The following is a 20,474-nucleotide window of genomic DNA, read 5'->3' as shown; positions in this document are numbered from 1 at the left end:
GACGTGCTTTCTGCTGGTTTGGTTTTAGAGCGCGTCACAAAAAAGAACAGAAACTCAAATACTTTTTTATTCGTTTTGTCAATTTAATAATTATTTAAGTGCAACATAGGCTTATTTATTTTATTTTTATTTCTCAAAACAGAAACGTAGCTTAATAATCCTCTGTTGATTTAAATCTATTTGTGCATGAAACTAAACCCATGGAGGAAATTATGATATTTTAGAAGATTTATTTATAAATGAGTGAACAACGCAAATCCAGAAAGGAATTTATTTCTAGACAGCCAGTCTCGCAGAGCGGACATTTCGGTAGCTTTTTTGCGAGCTGCCGCTGTGGATTTTGTCTATAAGGGATACAGCAAATGCCGAAAAGTTAAGGATTAGATTTGGAGGTAGGATTATTAGGATGAAAACAGCGGTTCTGGCTAAATTAGATACAAATACATCCTACAATCGTGTGAAATTTTGTGTTATGAGTTGGGTTTGATTAAAGGATTAGGATAAAACAGTGCTCATCCAACGAGATTCCGTTTGCTGTATCCCTTCTATCCACAACCGCAGGCGTGGCGGGGATGTTTTAGGAGTGGCGGGCCACCACGGTTGAATGTATATAGCGGAAACACTGTCGTTAGGCAGGGTATTAAAATTTTTCGTTATTATTTGTAACTTATTATATATAATTATTATTTGTTATTTTACTTTATTACTTCCACTAAAGAAGAGTTGTTTTTACATAAATATTTAAATCTCTTTACATAAATATTTTTCTATTTGAAAGCTATAATTTCGTTAATTTACTAACCAAATGACTCCTCCGAGCTTTCGTTGCACGTACATATCTATTCATATGTGCCACAAGTACTCCGTCAGAGCGGGTCTTCAGCACCGCGGGGAGCAGCCAGCACTCCAATCCGCAGCTTATTAAAACTAGACAAAGTGAACAAGTTGGTATTCACTGGTTTGTATATATAGTCAACTAAACCCAGCTAAACAACTTTGGTTTGAAAAACATTCACCCCCCATCAAGGACATGAGCATACAGTCATATCGGGTAAGATAAAGGCTCTTACAAAAGATGATTTTTTTATATATGATACTGCATGGTATAGCATTAATTATTTTTTTAAAGTGGAATAAATAGTTTATTAGGGAGTGTTTACAACTTTTTGGTACAACTTCAGCCACAAAGATTATGCAAACTGTAACCAATAACTGTAAACAAAAATAAACAAAAAAATATTCTGGAGCTATATCTCTTCTCAGAACGCGAAAACACAGTGGAACTGCAGGGAAGCACCGCAGCTTTTAAATGTGGACATTGATCATTTATTTTATTGTGACGTGACTATTAAAACATGTTCTGAGATATCGCCACTGATATATTTATAAGCAACCTGCAAAAACATCTCTCTGACACTTATAAAAAACAGTTTTATATAGTACTAACAAGAACAAAGTCTAATAATAATCAAGTGCTCGTATCGCGTTAAGATTAAATGGGAAAGCGATGGTAACATTATATAAGTATAGTTTTATTAACTTTTACCTCGCGCCAAAACAATAACAACACAAAAGTCACTAAATATGAATAAGAAACCAAGTAATAGTTTCATCATGACACCAAATACTGCTGATTTGATCTCATTTTTGACCATCAAACACAGACCGGGCCAAAATCAGAGCCAGGGAATCCCTGTCAGAGATGTAGCCCAGAGAGGGCGGTGGTCAGCGGGGCAAGTGAACACTGACGTCGGCTCATGCTCTGGTTCTCATACGCACCGTATCTTACTAAGCAAACGTTCAAACAGGCACTATCTTTACTAATCGACTGCAGATTTGAATATAATACAAATATATTCTCGACTGAACAAATCTTAAAACTACACTTTGTGACCAAGAAACGGTAATATAACGAAACGGCTACTCCGTCCATTGAGTTATTATGAGATTCAAAGCAGCCGAAAGTGTTACCTGTCATTCTAACCGCCCTCAAATCCGTGGCGGAAGAAAGTAGTTCCCAGACAAAGAGGCTTTTAAAATAACTCCGTTGTTGTTTTCTAGTTTTCTTTTTCAAACGTGTGCCGTCGAACTGTTGTATAAAAGCAATATCACTCTCGGAGTCGTGTGATATAGCTTTATATCATCACGGCTGTGATTAGGCCAGAGGCATGAGGCCTCGTGCCTCTGGCCTATCACTCCTACTCGAGCGATATTGCTTAAATAGCAGGAAAAGTTATCAGTCTCTTCCTCAGCATGAAAAAAACAAGGTGTGGTGGGTGAGCGTTTGAACTGACTGAAATGAGTGTGTCTCACTGTGAATACTTAACACTGTAGAGCCCTGCGAATGTACTGTTGTTCCTTCACAATTAACTTGTTCTTTGCAGAATGCAGATTGCAATCTTCACGTCCTGCACACCGATTTTGAAATACTTTCACCCAAAAGACATGTTCGCGAATGACTACAAATGTAGTCTGTGCATGCGGGGGCACGAAAAGATCTGGTTCCGATATATGGCCAGTCAACTGGTGCATCCCTAAAAGTTACATCATATATCTTTTGCGTATACATGCGGTGTTATGAAAATCTTTCCTGCAGTATGACGTCGAACTGCAGAGTGTTTGAACAAGCCATTTTAGGAAGTTGTGGATGAGGCTTCACTTTTAAAAATATCTACTTGGGTTTGAAACTTAAATTTTTTGCAACTTTTCAGATCTTCTTAATGCACAGACATCTTTACACTCTAAAAACAAAGGAAAACATGAAATTGGGTCATATGACTCCTTGAAGAACTAGGCTTCCTGGATATTTATAATGGTACACTAAATAGCACATTAGCATTTTTAAATAGTATTAAAAACTTTGTTTCTAAAGATAAAATCTCTGTCTGCCAGAATGCTTCAGATATGCCTGAGACCATCACAAGCAGAGATGCCGCACGCTTCCCGATTATAGCCAGCTGTACTCTCTTTGGCCTGTATCTTTTTTTTAAGGTAACATTTTGATCTGTTAGTTGCTGTGACAGTTTGACTAATTTCCTGTTTAAGTTGAAAGAGTAGCTCTGCAAAACTTTCTAATTTTGATTTGATAACCAGTTGCCATGCGGCATTGCATATAATGAATGTATTATAACCTCATTGTTAAAGTAGTTGTATTGTGCCTAGATGCACTGTAGACTTTGGTTAAAAGAAAGTGGTTATATTAGGGCTGTGCAAAAAATCAACTGCGATTATCATGCGCGTGTCATCAGTAAAGCCGGTTCTGTGATTAGAAGTAAATCGCCATCAGCTGGTTTCAGATGGAGCGGCATTTATTACACATTATCGCATAGATAATCGGAATCGATTTTCCTCGATTATGAACCTGATTTTGCCTAGCTTCTCAGTGAACTACTGTATAATAAATGCCGCTCCATCTGAAAGCAGCTGATGGCGATTTAATACTAATCACCGAACCGGCTTTACTGATGACACGCGCATGATAATCGCAGTCGATTTTTTGCACAGCCCTAGGTTATATAAACCTGCTTCCTAAAACATTTTGTTTTTTGTTTTGATTGTAGATTTTCTCTCAAGAATACATAAATTTACTGTTATCTATGTATTTCTTTGTGCTGGGAATACTAGCACTTTCACACACCATGAGGTAGGATATATACATTTTCATAGAGCTTATTATCAGATTATTCATGCACAGTGAAATTAATTTGTGTTAATGAAGTGTTTAAATTTACTGTTCTGGAATTGCTGTCCCAGTCCTTTTATGAACAGGGTTTTTCCTGCCAACCTGCCAAATAAGCAATACCAGCTGCTTTTCACACAGGGTTCTGGGGAAGGCAAAGAAGGTGGGAAACTGTTTAAACATCAAACCAAAGCTTATTCCTTTGTATCAACATATCTACAATAATACATTAATGTTAAGATGCTCTAAACTTACCTGTTTATTCCTGCAGAAATTGTCAACTATGAGTTTGACACTAAGGATCTGATATGCCTGGTCATCAGCAGTGTGGTGGGGTTCTGGTACATTCTTAAGAAGGTAAAGTTTGATTCATCTTATTTTAAGTCATATTAGTATAGGCCTGCTACAGTGAATTTTTTTATATCACATCACATTCAGATGGTAATGTAGACCTAATGGATTTTAAAAGTTTTAGACATGTGCATACATAATCATATATAAATGATTGAATGTATAAATCCAGTTATGTAATTAACTCTTTCCCCCGCCATTGATGAGTTATCTCGTCAATCCGCAATACCGCTATTATCCACCAGGTCTTCCGCAACTTATCAGACCTGGAAGTATCGACCTAGGGCAAACGGCTGTATGTCCATCTTAGTTTTGAGGATCACTCTGCATCTGAGCTCTATCAAAAGTCCTTTACAAAAATGGAATTATCTTGGCTTTTTGCTTAAAAAAAACCTACCCATATTTGAGAGGTGATAAAAGAGAACTAATGAAGTTTTTTTTTTTAAAGCAGAGGGTCTGTTCTTTCATTTAATATGTTGTATGTATGTTTATATATTTAAAGAAGAGCATTTTCTGGGATGCATTAAACTTTTGTGAAAATCATAGAAAATGCTGGCGGGGAAAGAGTTAAGTCAAACCATAATCCATTTATCAATTAATAGTTGTTTTCCGTTTATTATGTTTATTCATTACATGATTTTACATTTATTTTAATGTCAAACAAACAAATACACAACATCTTGTAATACCAGAGTTATGTTACAGAATGTTTGGCTTAAATTGTACATTAACACAATCTTATTCCTCTGAAATGCATATAAGGCTTAGAAATATCTTAACATTTGTGTGTGGGGTGTGACGAGACATTTAATCGACGAGATGAGACACGAGATTGGGTTCACGAGAACGAGATGAGATTTTTGCACTTTTTGAGAAATCCTCAATGATAAAATAAATGAATGGGAAACTGAAATCACATTTTTTATGTTTTAACTAATCTAGGACTGTTCCTAACAATTATTTTGCGTATTGATAATGAAGTAATTTGATATTTTTATAATCAAAATTATGGGTGTCACAATTATCCAAATCCTCGATTCAATTACATTTTCGATTCTAAGGATTTAAGCACATGGATTTAATGTGCGCGTCTTGGACTCCTAGCATCTGAAATAAATCCAGCGTGCCATAAGCAGCTGCGCTACTCTTTGTCTCACATGCACACGCTCTCGCATCTCTCCGAAGTCTAAACATAAACTTAAGTAGTAATCCTTATGTATTTGTTCAGTTTGATGCGTTTGATGCGAGCTGAGGCAAACTATCCCTTTTGTTTAAAATATAACCCAGTGTTTCCTCTAGGATTTTTTTCAGCTGTGGCGGCAGGGGGCGCCCATGATGATTATATATGTAAAAAAAAATTTTTTATGTAGAATATAGGCTACAGTAAACTAACATGTATTTTTTTTATAATTTTCACGCTGTCATTTACTTTTCCTTATATTTATAGCATATTGCTTTTCTATGTTTGATCTAAACTTTATTTTCTTAAAAAAACGTTACACAGCTACGTACGTAGTTCGGATATTTCATTGTAGTTTTAATGTAGTGTGCATTGCAAGTTCGTCCTCGTGTTTAGCGTACAGAGCTGTTACAAAGTCATGCAGTCCTGTTTGATAATCCGCACCGCTGTGATTGACAGAACAACCGACCAGTTATCCGACATCAGCAGCAATTTTATTTCACACCCGTACCATTTGACATAAAGACTGTGACCCCGAGCCGGTCACACCGCAAACCGCGCAGTTAAATATAAACCTTTACCGGTCTTCAGACAGATCTTAAACACAAATAAGCACGGGACATTTAAAAACGAGTCGAATTTTGGTCTTGGATGTTAGACCCGCATTTTACTCTTGTCTATTGAGTCCCGACCTGCATCTACAACACAAATGACACGCGAATAGCCTATTACACCCGTTAGATCAAATATTATGCGGTTCACCCGCGGGTACCCCGACCCTGCTGTTTCGTCTGAAAACAGATAAAACAGTCTCACCGTCTGCCTCAAGTTTCTATTACCAACGTTCTTCTCTTCCACAGGAATAATGTAAGTTTCCTTACAAACAGATTCGACTATTAATGTCTTGCAGTCGCATATAAGTAGTATTCAGTATTTAGCCTTTTGTTTTTGGACAAATATCTTATCATTTAATGTGAAACTTTGTGAGTGTCGATCTAAAGCACAGACGATTGACTGACAGCTGAGCGGTCAGCAGCGCGCTGCGCTTATAGCCTATACTGAATAACTAATGGCCAGATAAGTTGATAATATGAGTACAGTGATTCCAAATGAATGTCCAAAAAACTTGTAATATGTTAAATCAAAAGTTTAATAATGTCTTTTCTCGCAGCCCTGCGCTGTGTTGATGTAGATATGCGCCGGTGAACATCATATGCGTGATGACCTTGCAGCTTAAATTACCCTAAATTTATTGTCATAAAGATAAAAGTAAAACAACATTCGAAACTTCAAATGATGTATTTTTATTTGTGTAAACTCACAATAAGGAGAAAACCTTGTGCTTATTTATAATCATTAAAAACATGACGTGCTTTCTGCTGCTTTGGTTTTAGAGCGCGTCACAAAAAAAGAACAGAAACTTTTTTATTCGTTTTGTCAATTTAATAATTTAATAATTATTTAAGTGCAACATATTTCGTATAGGCTTATTTATTTTATTATTATTTCTCAAAACAGAGACGTAGCTTAATCATCCTCTGTTGATTTAATTCTATTTGTGCATGAAACTAAACCCATGGAGGAAATTATGATATTTTAGAAGATTTATTTATAAATGAGTGAACAACGCGAATCCAGAAAGGAATTTATTTCTAGACAGCCAGTCTGGCAGAGTGGACATTTCGGTTGCTTTTTTGCGAGCTGCCGCTGTGGGTTTTGTCTAGAAGGTATACAGCAAATGCCGAAAAGTGAAGGATTAGATTTGGAGGTAGGATTATTAGGATGAAAACAGCGGTTCTGGCTAAATTAGATACAAATACATCCTACAATCGTGTGAAATTTTGTGTTTAGAGTTGGGTTTGGTTAAAGGATTAGGATAAAACAGTGCTCATCCAACGAGATTTCGTTTGCTGTATCCCTTCTATCCACAACCGCAGGCGTGGCGGGGATGTTTTAGGAGTGGCGGGCCGCCACGGTTGAATATATATAGCGGAAACACTGTAACCTGCTGCATCTTGGCGCCACTCTCACACACGTGCAGAGAGAGCTTTGCTCTGTCCGAAGTCAGATCACTAGGTGGTAATCCTGTTTATGATATGCATTTCAAGGAGTTGTAGCATTACATCCCCCGTGTTTAAAATATAAATCGCGTTCCGCTAGAGCAATGTTTTTAAAGGCACCTCTGAGAGGTTTTTTCCCTCGCTTCGCAAGCTGACCGGAAGTGACATGGGGGCGTGGCAGCATCGACAATCCCATTTTTTTAGTTCGAAGTTGTGACTTAATTTCGATCGATTTCGATTTAAAATCGAAATCGTGACACCCTTAATAAAAATAGACCCAACTAAGCAATAACCTTTAAAATTACATACTAATGATGATGCAATAATAATGGGTTCAAATAAACTATGAAAACCAAGAAACATTAAACAACATTATGCTGGATTCACACCAAATGCGGTAGAGGCGGCAAAATGCGCTATTCGGAGTAGTGTTGTGTCGTGGAATTTTAGCCGCATCAAATAATACTCACTAAGAGTCAAAGTCAAGGATCACACAGACACACTGTCGACAGAATTTTCTTTGTCTGAATTTTATATATTCTGCAGAATAGGCTCTCACCCCCGTGGTGCAAGAAGTTTAAAAACCTAAGAGCCCCGATCACAAGGTTGAAGACACATTTATAGTAAGATGCTGAAACACGCACAATCATCCGTTTCTACGTCATTTAGAAGATAGCCTTCAGTTGTCAGTGATTAAGAGCAAAGACCGTTAAACATAATCATAAAGGACAGTACATGCTGGTACATGATGTTTAAGTCCTTCCTTGGACATTGTACTTGCTGAAAAGACAGAAAGAGCATAATTCTGTACGTTAGCAGAAAAACATGATCTCCATATGAATCACAATTTGTGAGCTTCAGATTGTTATTAAAAAATGAAAAATAGGATGAAAAATAAAACATAATAATATGAAAATAAAAGCATAATAAAAGTCCTCCACTACACTCCTCCCTTTTTATGATTTATTCATAACTTTATTTACTGTCATCGTTACGTAGCTCTGGTTATTACCCTTAACCATAGTGTACATATAGTTCTGTGCAGTTGCAAAAGTAAAAATGCACACACATAGTATGATCATGAATCTCATTTTTGAAAGAAGAAAAATAGTTCGTTTTCTTGAAGAAATTGAGTTAGAGTTGGGGTCGTGAGCCCTTGATGATTCCGGATTGAGCACAGTTATAGTTGGGGTCGTGAGCCCTGAGCACAGTTAGAGTTGGGGTCGTGAGCCCTGAGCACAGTTAGAGTTGGGGTCGTGAGCCCTCAGCACAGTTAGAGTTGGGGTCGTGAGCCCTTGTTGATTAATTTCCTTTGTAGGTTCGGGTTTGGTAGGACCACACGGTGCAGTCGTGCCAAGCTATCCTGCTTTCTTGTTCGAATGAAATTATCTTAGTGTCTAAATTAATGTGGGGTCTCAAAGCTGGTGTTGTAATTACAGTTATTAAGCTGCAAGCGTCGTGTCGATTACCCACATTAAAGATGTCGTGTGCGTGTGTCCAAACCAAACCCAGAATACTGGAGTCGTCCTCCAATACTTTGTGAGCTGTTGCAGTTCTCTCGTGTCGTTCTTCGTATAAACTTGCAGTATACAGGTATCTGTGGTTCCCACCAATACGAAAAAGTGGTCCGTAGCAGTCGACTAGCCGTCCTCCCTTTGGTTTACACCTTGCAGTCCAGGACCAACCCTCCGGCAATGGGCAACGTGCACCCAGGTGGCACGCTCCGCGACCTTCACAGCGGTGTGAGTCGTCAGCAGAACCTGAAATGGCCCCTCCCACCGTCTGGCTTTCCAGGATTTCCTCCTGAGGTTCTTTACCACCACGTAATCCCCTGGTTTGATGTTGTGTAATGGTTCTTCTACTGGATGGGGTAGGGCTGATTTAACCTGCTTTGGAGATATTTTGAAATACAGAGGACATAGAAATACAATATTGCAACATGTCATTTTCATTTTGAAGAGTATCGCATGTCACCGCGGTCCCCATGTGTCAACCTAGCAAAATGGGAATAAAAATGTTTAGGTAAGCAAGGTTTTTGATTTGGACCCATCCAAATCCCTTCAGGAGTTTTGGTTGCTCCACACGATTTCCATAGAGCTATTTCTGTTGGAAGAGAAAATGTTTGCATGCTTATTAGTAACTCCTGTGGTGTTTCGGCTTCATTTCCTTGGGAGATCTGTGTAAGAGAAAAGTTTTTGTTAGTAGTCATGAGAGATGCTTCCGCATCCGTGCGTGCATTTCCTCTGGAGATCACGTCCTGTTCCTTGGTGTGTGTGCTTTGCATTTGCACACAGCTATTTGAGAAAGAAGTAAAATTTGTTATAGGAGAGAAACTGTCAGTAAAATCAGCAGTCAATGTAAATGGTTAGAGATTGATTAGTAGCAAGTTGACAAGCTTGTGTTAGTGCATGCAATTCAGCCACCTTTGCAGATTTGTGAGGAGGTAAGCATCCGGATTTCACTACTTCAAAGTCAGACACAACTGCCCACCCCACCCTGTTTATGCCTCTGTCATCTCTGGAAGAGGAACCATCCACATAATATGTGAGGGTGCATTTAGGTATGGGTGTGTCAGCAAGGTCAGGCCTTGGTGTACATACTTCCCGTAGGGCAGACAAACAACAATGTGGTGTACCTTCATCAGGTGTAGGTAACAATGTCGCCGGGTTCAGAACTGTACATCTTTCAACTGTGACATTAGACATTTGTAACAATGCACAGGAATAACGCAGCCATCTTGCTGCAGACAAGTGAGATGTGCGCTGTTCGAGCAGTATGTGAGACACAGCGTGGGGGACCAACAGTCGTAGCTGTGCATACCCCACAAACTCACTGCTCGCTTGCACAGCTTTCTCTGCAGCTGCCACTGCCCTGAGACATCCTGGTAGGCCCCTGGCCACCGCATCAAGGCGTCCTGAAAAATATGCAACTGGTCTCAACTTGTCACCATGTTCTTGTAACAAAACAGAGGTCATACAGCCATTTCTTTCATCCATAGTTTGAACAAAAGGCTTTTTCGGGTCTGGCAAACCTAAAGTGGGTGCCTGCTGTAATGTCTGTTTTAGTTCCACAAATGCCTTTTCAGCCTTCTCTGTCCATTCTACCTTCTCTGATGGTGCCAAAGGTTTCTCATAAATCATATCATGCAATGGTTGTTGCATCTCAGAATAGTTAGCAATAAAAGTCCTGCAATAAGATGTCATACCCAAGAATGACATCACCTGTTTCTTTGTAATGGGTTTTGGTATGTTAGCTATTGCCTCTATTCTCTTTGGAGAGAGAGACTTACCCATAGGTGTAATTTCGTGTCCTAGAAAGGTTACTTTCTGGACAGAGCACTGTACCTTTTTGGGGTTGACCTTGTGGCCCTCCTCAGCTAGATGAGTGAGCAGCCGTATGGTGTTGTCTGTGCACGACTGCTGAGTCGGTGCCGCCACCAAGAGGTCATCCACGTACTGCAATAAAGCAACATCATCATCCAACACAAGTGTCTGTAATGAACAATGCAATGCAGAGTTTGTAAATAGTGCGGCTCTCGCTGTACCCCTTAAAATGTAAAATCAAACCAAAACTGGCTATTAGAATGGACAGGAACTCTGATGAATGCACTTGAAATATCCACTACACAAAACCACTGGCCGTCAGCTGGTATCTGTGAGAGAATTGTGTAAGGGTTTGGCACATTGGGTGCCCTTACCTGTACCGCAGCATTTACTGCTTGGAGGTCTTGAACAAACCTCCACTCTGTGGGCTGACCTGCTTCTCTGACCTTTTGTACAGGAAAAATTGGTGTTCTTACAGGTGAGTGTGGGCAGGGAACAATTATCCCTTTCTCCAATAAGGCCTCAAATATTAGCCTTATTCCCTCACGCGCCTCCCTTTTCAGAGGGTATTGAGGTTTACATGGTCTGTAATCACTTTTTGGGGTGATAACTACTGGTTCACACCCTTTAATCAAACCCACATCGTATTTATCTTTAGCCCACAGGTGGTCAGGTACATTGTCAAAAACCTCTTGCGGTAAATCAATGCTAGCACACGTCATGTGCGCTGGCAAAATGTTTTGTGAATTTGAGTCTACAGAGACAGCTTTCTGAATTACAACTCTCTCTCTCTCAGCAATGAAAAAAGAAACACAACTTCTCCTGTGTGCCGTTATCTGCTCTGAGAACTGCACGTTATCTGACAACATTTCCCAATCAACAGCCTCGCTGCAGGCTTTTGCAAATTCACCTGCTTTTTCCCATGGCTGACTGGTATTTTTGCAAAAGAAACATGGGGTACCTGAATTTTCAACATCAAAAATTTGTTCTTGCTTTTCTGTCAATTTTACGAGTGCCACACACCATGAGTCATTCCAGCATATGTGGGTTATTGTCAAGCCCTCGGTTTTTATAGAGAACCATTTTTCTTCCCACTCTCGCTCTGCTGTCTCAACAACATGAGCCGTGCAATGCATGTTATCAACTGGAATGACCTCGCTGGTCTGTGGCAATCTTATCTTCCCTTCAGCAAACAATTCTTCACTCTGGAAGGCCCATTCATACACATGTAACACATACAACAGAGACACACACATATAGACAACATTCTGGGATCCCAACAAGAAATACTCAGGCCTTGGTTGTTACATAAGATGCTAGCATTCATTTTACACATCAAATCCCTCCCCATGAGGTTTACCGAACACGCGTCAGATAAAAGGAACATATGCATGAACTCATTACCGTCATGCATACAACAGAGTGGAGCAGTAAAGTCTTCCCTCACTTTATGCCCCGAAGCACTCATAGATGAGTTAAACTGCCCACTCAAGGTGACAAATGGGAATTCATCTTTGCGTATGACGGAGTTGATTGCACCAGAGTCTACCATAAACAACAATGCCTGTCCCTCAAACATTATTTCTTCGAGAGGCAGTTTAGAGATGTTGCCTCTCGTTCAGCATCAAGCAAAGCAAGTTCTTCATTGCATAGAGCGTTTCTTTCCCTTTCACACACATCAGAAAAACAGAATTAGCAAGCAGATAATATGGCATTTGAACCGCAGAAAAAACAAGATTGGACTTACCCGCCTCCGTACGATGCTCCCCTTCCCCCTCCTGGCTTCAGTCACCCTTTTCCTTATACGCCGGCAAGTTGCCCGCGCCCGCTTGGGATTCCTCCGTCCCTTGAGTTTTCAAGAAATGGAAACATTGTTTTTTTCAAATGTCCTTTCTGTCCGCAATACCAGCAAACATTTTCTTTCGGATCTCCTTTCCTCTTCTCTCATTCTCTCTGCTGCCCGTTCTCTCGGGAGCGTTGTCCTTGCGAAGAGAAATTGCGTTGTTATGTTGTGGCTATGCCCATTCTCCTATCTTGGAAAAAGCTGAAGATAGCTGTTTCTCTGGTGAACGGCTTCTCTGCTGTTTCCTTAGGCCTTGCCTCCCGTTCCGTCTTTATCTGAACATCATCTTTGTCCTCTTCAAAAGTGCTGTCAAGGATGTGGATGATCTCTGATTCTGGTCCACGTGGCAGTTCTTGCATCGGCGGTGGCGGGGGTGCAGAAAGTGGTGCTTGTCGTGCTGGCTGTTGTATCTGTGTGGCTTGTTGAGCTGGTTGTTGTATCTGTGCGATTTGTTGAGCAGGTGGTGGTGGAGGGCGACGTTGTGGAGGGGGTTGGAGGTCATCGTCCAGAAGCGGTACCCTTGTGAATTGGAAATGTACCCCAGGTGGGGTACGTGCAGGTGCATAGGGAGGAGGGAAAAAAAAAAGTTAGGTTCATCATGTAATGAATCTGATGTAGGAAAAACATTTGCTTAATGTTTAGCTCTGACTTAGTCTGAGTCAGTTCGTCCTTGGTCTTTATCTTACTCTGTGCTCTCATTTCTCTGCCATCCGCAATGATTTTTCCCTAAATAAAATGAGTGCTTTTACACTCAGTGTTCCTTTAGGAGGAAAATCATACCTTTTCTCCCAGATTTTACGCTTTCCAACGCCCCCGTGCCCTTTGATTTGATCACTCGAGCATACACGCCATTTTCCAGATCCATTGACTTTGTACTCCCTTTCGAATTACCCTGACCCATGGTCACGAACGAAATAACGCTTACCGTATTATCTATTCAGATGCCACCACAACGGTTCTTTTCCAGATTCCGTCAGCTTTGACTTCAGAAATGGTTGAGACTCTCCCTTCCCTTAGGCCTGGGGTACGGAGCCCGAGACCTCTTGTCTCAGGGGTGATCAGTCAGTCTCTCCCAAACCTGGAGTCTACAGCTGTGGAATCCGCATCCTCGTCGCCATTATTGTCGTGGAATTTTAGCCGCATCAAATAATACTCACTAAGAGTCAAAGTCAAGGATCACACAGACACACTGTCGACAGAATTTTCTTTGTCTGAATTTTATATATTCTGCAGAATAGGCTCTCACCCCCGTGGTGCAAGAAGTTTAAAAACCTAAGAGCCCCGATCACAAGGTTGAAGACACATTTATAGTAAGATGCTGAAACACGTACAATCATCCGTTTCTACGTCATTTAGAAGATAGCCTTCAGTTGTCAGTGATTAAGAGCAAAGACCGTTAAACATAATCATAAAGGACAGTACATGCTGGTACATGATGTTTAAGTCCTTCCTTGGACATTGTACTTGCTGAAAAGACAGAAAGAGCATAATTCTGTACGTTAGCAGAAAAACATGATCTCCATATGAATCACAATTTGTTATTAAAAAATGAAAAATAGGATGAAAAATAAAACATAATAATATGAAAATAAAAGCATAATAAAAGTCCTCCACTACAGTTGTCACGGGACCAAAAATATTGTTTCGGTGCCGATACAATCCTTGTATCGTTCGTTCAATCAATTTTTTAAATTAAAAACAAAAATGATAAAACGAATAACGGCTTGTTTTTCAATTTTTTGATTGTGCATTCAGATCAAAATACAAAATATGAATAACGGGATTAGGAAAAAAAATTATTTTGATTTTTAATTTTATACCTTAGAGGACATATGCCAATGAAATCATTTTAAACAGACCAAGTAGGCCTACTATTGTGGTAACAGATTGCAGACATTTTAATAAGGTTGTGCATATGACAGAGCAATCATGCTCTCCTATAAGACTTATTCTATACAAAAAGTATAAAAGTTTAGCCTGATGATCTTCTCCCAATGTGCACGTAATATTGTTAATAATATTGTTTAATATTGTTCAATGACTAATTGCACGTTTTAATAATTTATGCCATGTGAAATAATCTTTTCCATATTTAGTTAGGACTCATTGTGAATTGCCTTTTGAAGTTTATATTATTACTTTTTATTGGTATCATTGCTATATTAATATCTAATAAACAATTTTAAACAGAACAAGTACTATTGTGGTAACAGATTACAGACATTTTAATAAGGGCGTGAATAGCAGTGTGTAACATCTCATTCGCTTACAGTCCGAGTTTTGAATTGTATTTATTTATTATTATTATTTATTCAGGACACACACATACACACCTAAGGTTTAAAATAGAGGTCTGCGCGACATTGTTTTTTTTTTCGTCCCGCACCCTTAAAATTCTGTGTTTTACCGCTTAAATGCTTTTTTCCAACCTTTTTTCCCCTACGACGTCTGTCATTAGTTTTTAGCAAAATATGAATAAAGGGAAAATGTAGGTTTGTGTCTAGTGCTGTGTAAAAAATAACTTTTAACTGAACTAACTATTTAACAGACATTTAGCCTATAAACAATGTTCCTATAAAGACACGTTTTAGCGTATCGCATTAAAAAACCGACAACGATGACTGAATGCGCTCTCTTTTAAGGTGCACTAGTGGCATCATCGGGATGCAAAGACATTGCCAGGTTTACAGGGCATATTTAAAAAAAAAACATTCACAGTAAATGCAAAATGTAACAGAGAAACATAGCCTACATTAAATAGGGCAATGTATATCACTCAAAATTCTAAGCAACGAAAACCATATTAGCCTATTTTCTGCCAAACTTTTTCAAACATTCTTGCAGGTGTAAATGTGATCAGAATCAGGCCCGGATTGGCCATCGGGAGAACAGGGAGAATTCCCGGTGGGCCGATCTGTTTTTTGGAGGCACGAGGGCCGGTGTCATCATACCACCAGGTTGAAGGTTGCTGTCCCTATGCTGACAGCACTCACAGCAGCCTCATTCGCGTAATAACATTACATAGAAAGGAATAAGATATTAATATAGCAATGATAGCACAAATAAGTAATATTATAAACTTAAAAAGGCAATTCACAATGGAATGAGTGCTAACTAAATATGGAAAAGATGATTTCACATGGCATAAATTATGTAAACGTGCAATTCGTCATTGAACAATATTAAACAATATTATTACTTGCACATTGGGTGAAGATCATTAGGCTAAACTTTTAACAAGCGTGTGCTACAATTAAGAGTCATTCTATCGGCTAGGCGACATTTCAGCTCTTCTAAATCTTAAGTGCATTTTTGCGAAATGCACATGAAAGAATAACTAACGTTCATAGCTCGTAGAAATTTCTCTTAAGTGCTAAGTTCAATTTTATCGGGAAACCCAGCCCAGACCGCCCGTTCCGTCACGGAAGACCAGAGTTCCGACCTCTGCCGTATTATACACTTACATTTAATCCCGCACCACAAGAATCCTTATAGGCATTTTACACGATATGCTGCAAACAGTGAAATCGCAATGCAACCACATTTTTTTTCATGTAGTGGAAGAGTTTTGTGCAGCATTTATTTTTTAAGGCAATAGCCTACATATTTTTTATCACCGTGCCATATCCGAATAAATAATAATAGCAGACAAAAGTTTAAAAGTCGGCCTGAATAAGCGAATAAGACTTACAGTAGAGCATGATTGCTCTGTTATTATGCACAACCTTATTAAAATGGCTGTAATCTGTTACCACAATAGTAGGCTACTTAATCTGTTTAAAATGATTTCATTGGAATATGTCTGCTAAGGTATAAAATTAAAAATCAAAATTATAATTTGTCCTAATCCCGTTATTCATATTTTGTATTTTGATCTGAATGCACGATCAAAAAATCGAAAAACAAGCCGTTATTCGTTTTATCATTCTTGTTTTTAATTTGAAAAATCGATCGAACGATACACGGATTCGATACCAAGTCAAGAATCGCTGTTCCGATACTTTTCATGAAAAGGGAGAAACACTCTTAAATCTCATTGCTGTGCTTTATTTTAAAACCAGGACAACATTCTAATAATATAATACACTAATAAATGAACATATGAACAGCAGCTATATTAAACATTTGAACAAAATATGAAAAACATCTCTATATGCAGTGGTTATAGTGATAACTGCTAACATTCACTTAACCATAACATTACCATAATTAATAGGAAATAATGAGCCTAAATAATAACCGTATGTTATTTAAGCTGTGATATATGGATTAATAGAGGCTAATGTTTCCTGTACTTCAATGTCTGATTTATCTGTGGTTAACTTTATATTTGAGTCCATAATTTTTTTACAATGCTTTTTACAAATGAAATACACCTCCTTTGTGTAGGTCTGTGCTCTTAAAATGCTTTAATATAATAACCTAATATAAATAAATCACTGACAAACATGCACATGCTCTGATTATAATCATATAGCCTATATATCATTTTAGCTGATGTTTTGTATGCTTTATTTTAGCAGCATGCAAATTATTAATGTTATTTATGAAAGTTGCATTTTTATAGATGTTGAATTAGCCATTTACTAATTAGTCCATTCTTTTTGAGGATTTAAAAAAAAATCATTGAGTGCATGTCGAGTATTCATTAAAATAGCTGAGATACGGTTTAGTGAAACAAACTGAAAGAAAATAACTATTTCAGAAGCATATACGAGCTCTGCTGCCTCTCGCTCGCGCACCGTGCACATGGATCATCTCTTTATGACGCACGCACGATCACTGGAAGCTCACGCTGCGCACCAAAGCGCGAAAATAAACAAAGCTTGAAGGCAAAAGAACGCATCCTGTTGAATTTCAGAAGACAGACTGAGGTGCAGCGGGCAGTATCACTTAGTGCTCGCACATGCAGCCATCTCGCTGTTGTGTTTGTCACATGACAGCTGCAGTTTTGGCTGCAGTTTGGCTGCGTCTGTGAAGAAAAAACACAGATGTCCACAGGGAGGCAATGGAAACGTGCGTTGCACGCACAAACATGAAATGTGTCACTTACAAATTTGGGACGCGTTCATTCTTAAAAGTATAGATACTAATACATTTAGGAACCATGACGTTATTTATTTCCGAGAGTCACGGTACTTTTGAAGTATCGATGAAGCGTGCAACACTAATTCGGAGGTAGTTGGACACTTGAACATTTTGAGTTTACGCTCTTCATTCGCGTGTGAAATTCTATTCATTCGAGACATTCACGCGGAAATTTGCGTCATGGGAGGGGCTTCTGCGACTCCACTCGCTTCCTGTTATCATGTCACTACTAGAGCAAGCCCTTGATTGGTTAACACGGCACGATTTTCGGCAAACGTTCAGATTTTTAAACTCAATTTGCGTCATTCAAGCAACCTAGAGTCGTGAATGAGGCGGATTTGCATCTAGCACGTTGCACTTAACGCCTCATTTTCACCGTGAGACCTCCAGACGTGTGTAGACGCGTCTTTTCATTTACTTAACATTGAAATCACTCGCGCTTTGACGTCTCTACCGCGGCTGGTATGAATGCAGCATTACATTAGGAAACTCATTCAATTTATATTTAGCCTATGCAGTGTTTCCCCTGGGTTTACAGCTTTGGGGGGGGGGGGGGGGGGGGTTGGTTGGTTAGGTATGTATATTCAGGGGTTAAATTTTGATTTGTTATGTGGGAACTCTGTGGGGAGGGGTACTTCGAGGGGTAACATGTTTAATACTGATGACAGCAAAGCCACTGGTGTGTTTCAATGACATTCTAGACTTCTGATAGGATTTGATAAGTTTCAGCTTTAAATCTGTGTCAGAGGTTGACCCAAAATATTTTAAAAAGAGCATCTTAAATGATGCAAGTCTATGAGTTTCACACCCTATATCCATGTCATTATGCACCATTGATCAAACTTTGAAGGAAGTTAAAAGAATCAACCTCCTTGAATAATTCTAGGCATAAGATTCTACCCCAAAATACTTAATTATCAAGAAAAGGTACAACACACAGTACTGCATCAGCAACATGTCTTAGAAATTAGCCATAGAGATTCCCTATGGTGGTCAGCAGCTAGTAAAACAATCATATAGTAAGGTTTGATTTGTGTAATCAAAAAACATTATTTTATTAAACTATACAATGACTTATATCCAGTATTATCCAGTTAACATACTGTATTTAGATGAGTGACATACATACTTTTGTCTTCTATTTAGTTTTTTCAACATGGGCACCATTCTTACCTCTCTCTCTTTCTCTCTCACACACACACACGTGCGCACACACACACACACACACACACACCTCTGCAATGTGAAATGATCCTGCGTGCGCGTTCTTGAAGTTGCTCTGAGTTTTTTCACTTGAGCTGCATATTTTCAACTTGCGCGAAGACATGTTTAAAGGGAAACGCGTGTGTTTTCGCGGAAATTGCGCCGCCCAATTCGCGTGATTCGCAAATTCAAAAATATGACAGCATACAATATTACTGTTACACAGAGTTACTACAAAACACTTGGGAATATAGCATGTAAGAGAGGGAGAGAATGCGTGCGTGTGTGCGGGAAAGTCATGATAAATGCAATCAGTTGTCTTCTCTGTCAGTAACATCCGTGACTGTTGATGTTTACGCAAAAAAAGAAAGTATACAGAGGAACGGACTTTGAAAACACCGTCACCTTTCAGTTATGGGATAGCGAGGCGCGTGCTGCACACAACACGAGAGAGAGCGTGCGCAGTAAATTAAGCCAAACAGTAAAATATAAATGTGCGTACTCAATTGAATAATTGTAAATGCGCAAACAAAGACAGAAAAGACATGCCATCGTGAAAATAAGATAAATAACATATTACTTGAGGGCTGTGTAGTTTGTTTAATAAAATAACAAATTGTTCTCTGGCGCTTCAAAGAAAATCAAATCAAATTTACTTGACCTTCAAGGGGGGCGGGTCGAGCCGTAAGGAGGACGGGGCGCCCCCCTTATGTAATGGTAGGGGAAACACTGCTATGTAATAAAAACAAATGCCTGTATGCTAGTGGTTTCATCTTGCGGATGATATCTTCACTTTCACTTCAGACGGAGAAACGCTTATTTTTAGCCAAACAACGTTTAAATGCATTTGAATCTTTAATATTTGTCCAATTCTTTACAATAGAAATGATACAGCTACTTGAATTCTAAAGCAAAAACATGCAGACATTAAATCATATAAACTCAGAGTGAGCGTGTAATCATCTGAGAAACTAAACATGTATGATCCACAGACAATCACAGCGCATCTCAGAATTTATATGAGTTTCCCAAATGAACATTATTGGAAACCCAAACAAAAAAGTACATGCAGTAAAAGACTATGATGCATGCGCTGTAACAGGTTCAAACAAAAGCTGCATCCTCCGGAGGTCGCATATGCAGGCTGCATATACGCCATCAAGGTTTATTTCAGATAACTGAGCTTTAAATTCTCAAGTCATAAGTATATTACAACAATTCACCATTAACTAAATATTATTAGTAAACTTTATAATTGTTAATATTCTGTAATAAGTCTTTGACACATGCAGTCTACAAATGCGGCCAGCATTTCACCAAATCTTGTGACCTAATTAATCTTGCGAGACATATTTAATTGTCGCACGAGATCTCGTCACACCCCTATTTATGTGTGAAAACACTGTGTAAACAAAAATCTTTTTGTATTTTACTGGCAGCATTGGGTAGCGAATAACCTATTTGGTCTGGCCTTTGCTTTGAATGGAGTTGAGCTGCTCCACCTAAACAATGTCAGCACTGGCTGCATCCTCCTGGGAGGTTTGTTTGTTTATGATGTGTTTTGGGTAAGTTGAATTATGCTTTATAATATAAAGCTGCTTTAAAGCTCCTGTTCTGTCTGTGATTTTAAAGCTTTGATTGTGTTTATAGTGGGCAATATAACATGTGTTCATGTTTCACGTGTAAAAAAACGTGGTATTTTTCACACAATTTACTTATCTGTATAGCTCTGTTTTCACTGTCCTCA

General features: G+C 38.8%; 1 protein-coding gene across 3 annotated transcripts in view; it reads left to right on the top strand.

Annotated features, from left to right (window-relative positions):
* Positions 1 to 20,474, top strand: part of hm13 (histocompatibility (minor) 13) — a 151,198-nt gene that overhangs the window by 81,821 nt on the left and 48,903 nt on the right. For 2 of the 3 annotated variants that reach the window (XM_065286614.2, XM_065286613.2), the window contains exons 2-6: positions 2,893 to 2,991; positions 3,561 to 3,643; positions 3,754 to 3,842; positions 3,951 to 4,036; positions 20,167 to 20,292. In XM_065286614.2, the coding sequence (XP_065142686.1) occupies positions 2,893 to 2,991; positions 3,561 to 3,643; positions 3,754 to 3,842; positions 3,951 to 4,036; positions 20,167 to 20,292 (483 nt within the window). The remainder of the gene's footprint in view (positions 1 to 2,892; positions 2,992 to 3,560; positions 3,644 to 3,753; positions 3,843 to 3,950; positions 4,037 to 20,166; positions 20,293 to 20,474) is intronic. The other variant, XM_065286615.2, reaches the window with a different exon arrangement.

This window comes from Paramisgurnus dabryanus, chromosome 21 (genome assembly GCF_030506205.2).
Source record: "Paramisgurnus dabryanus chromosome 21, PD_genome_1.1, whole genome shotgun sequence".
NCBI classification, from domain to species: domain Eukaryota; kingdom Metazoa; phylum Chordata; class Actinopteri; order Cypriniformes; family Cobitidae; genus Paramisgurnus; species Paramisgurnus dabryanus.
The sequence above is the reverse complement of the archived record's forward strand: the minus strand, read 5'-3'. Positions and strand labels throughout refer to the sequence as shown.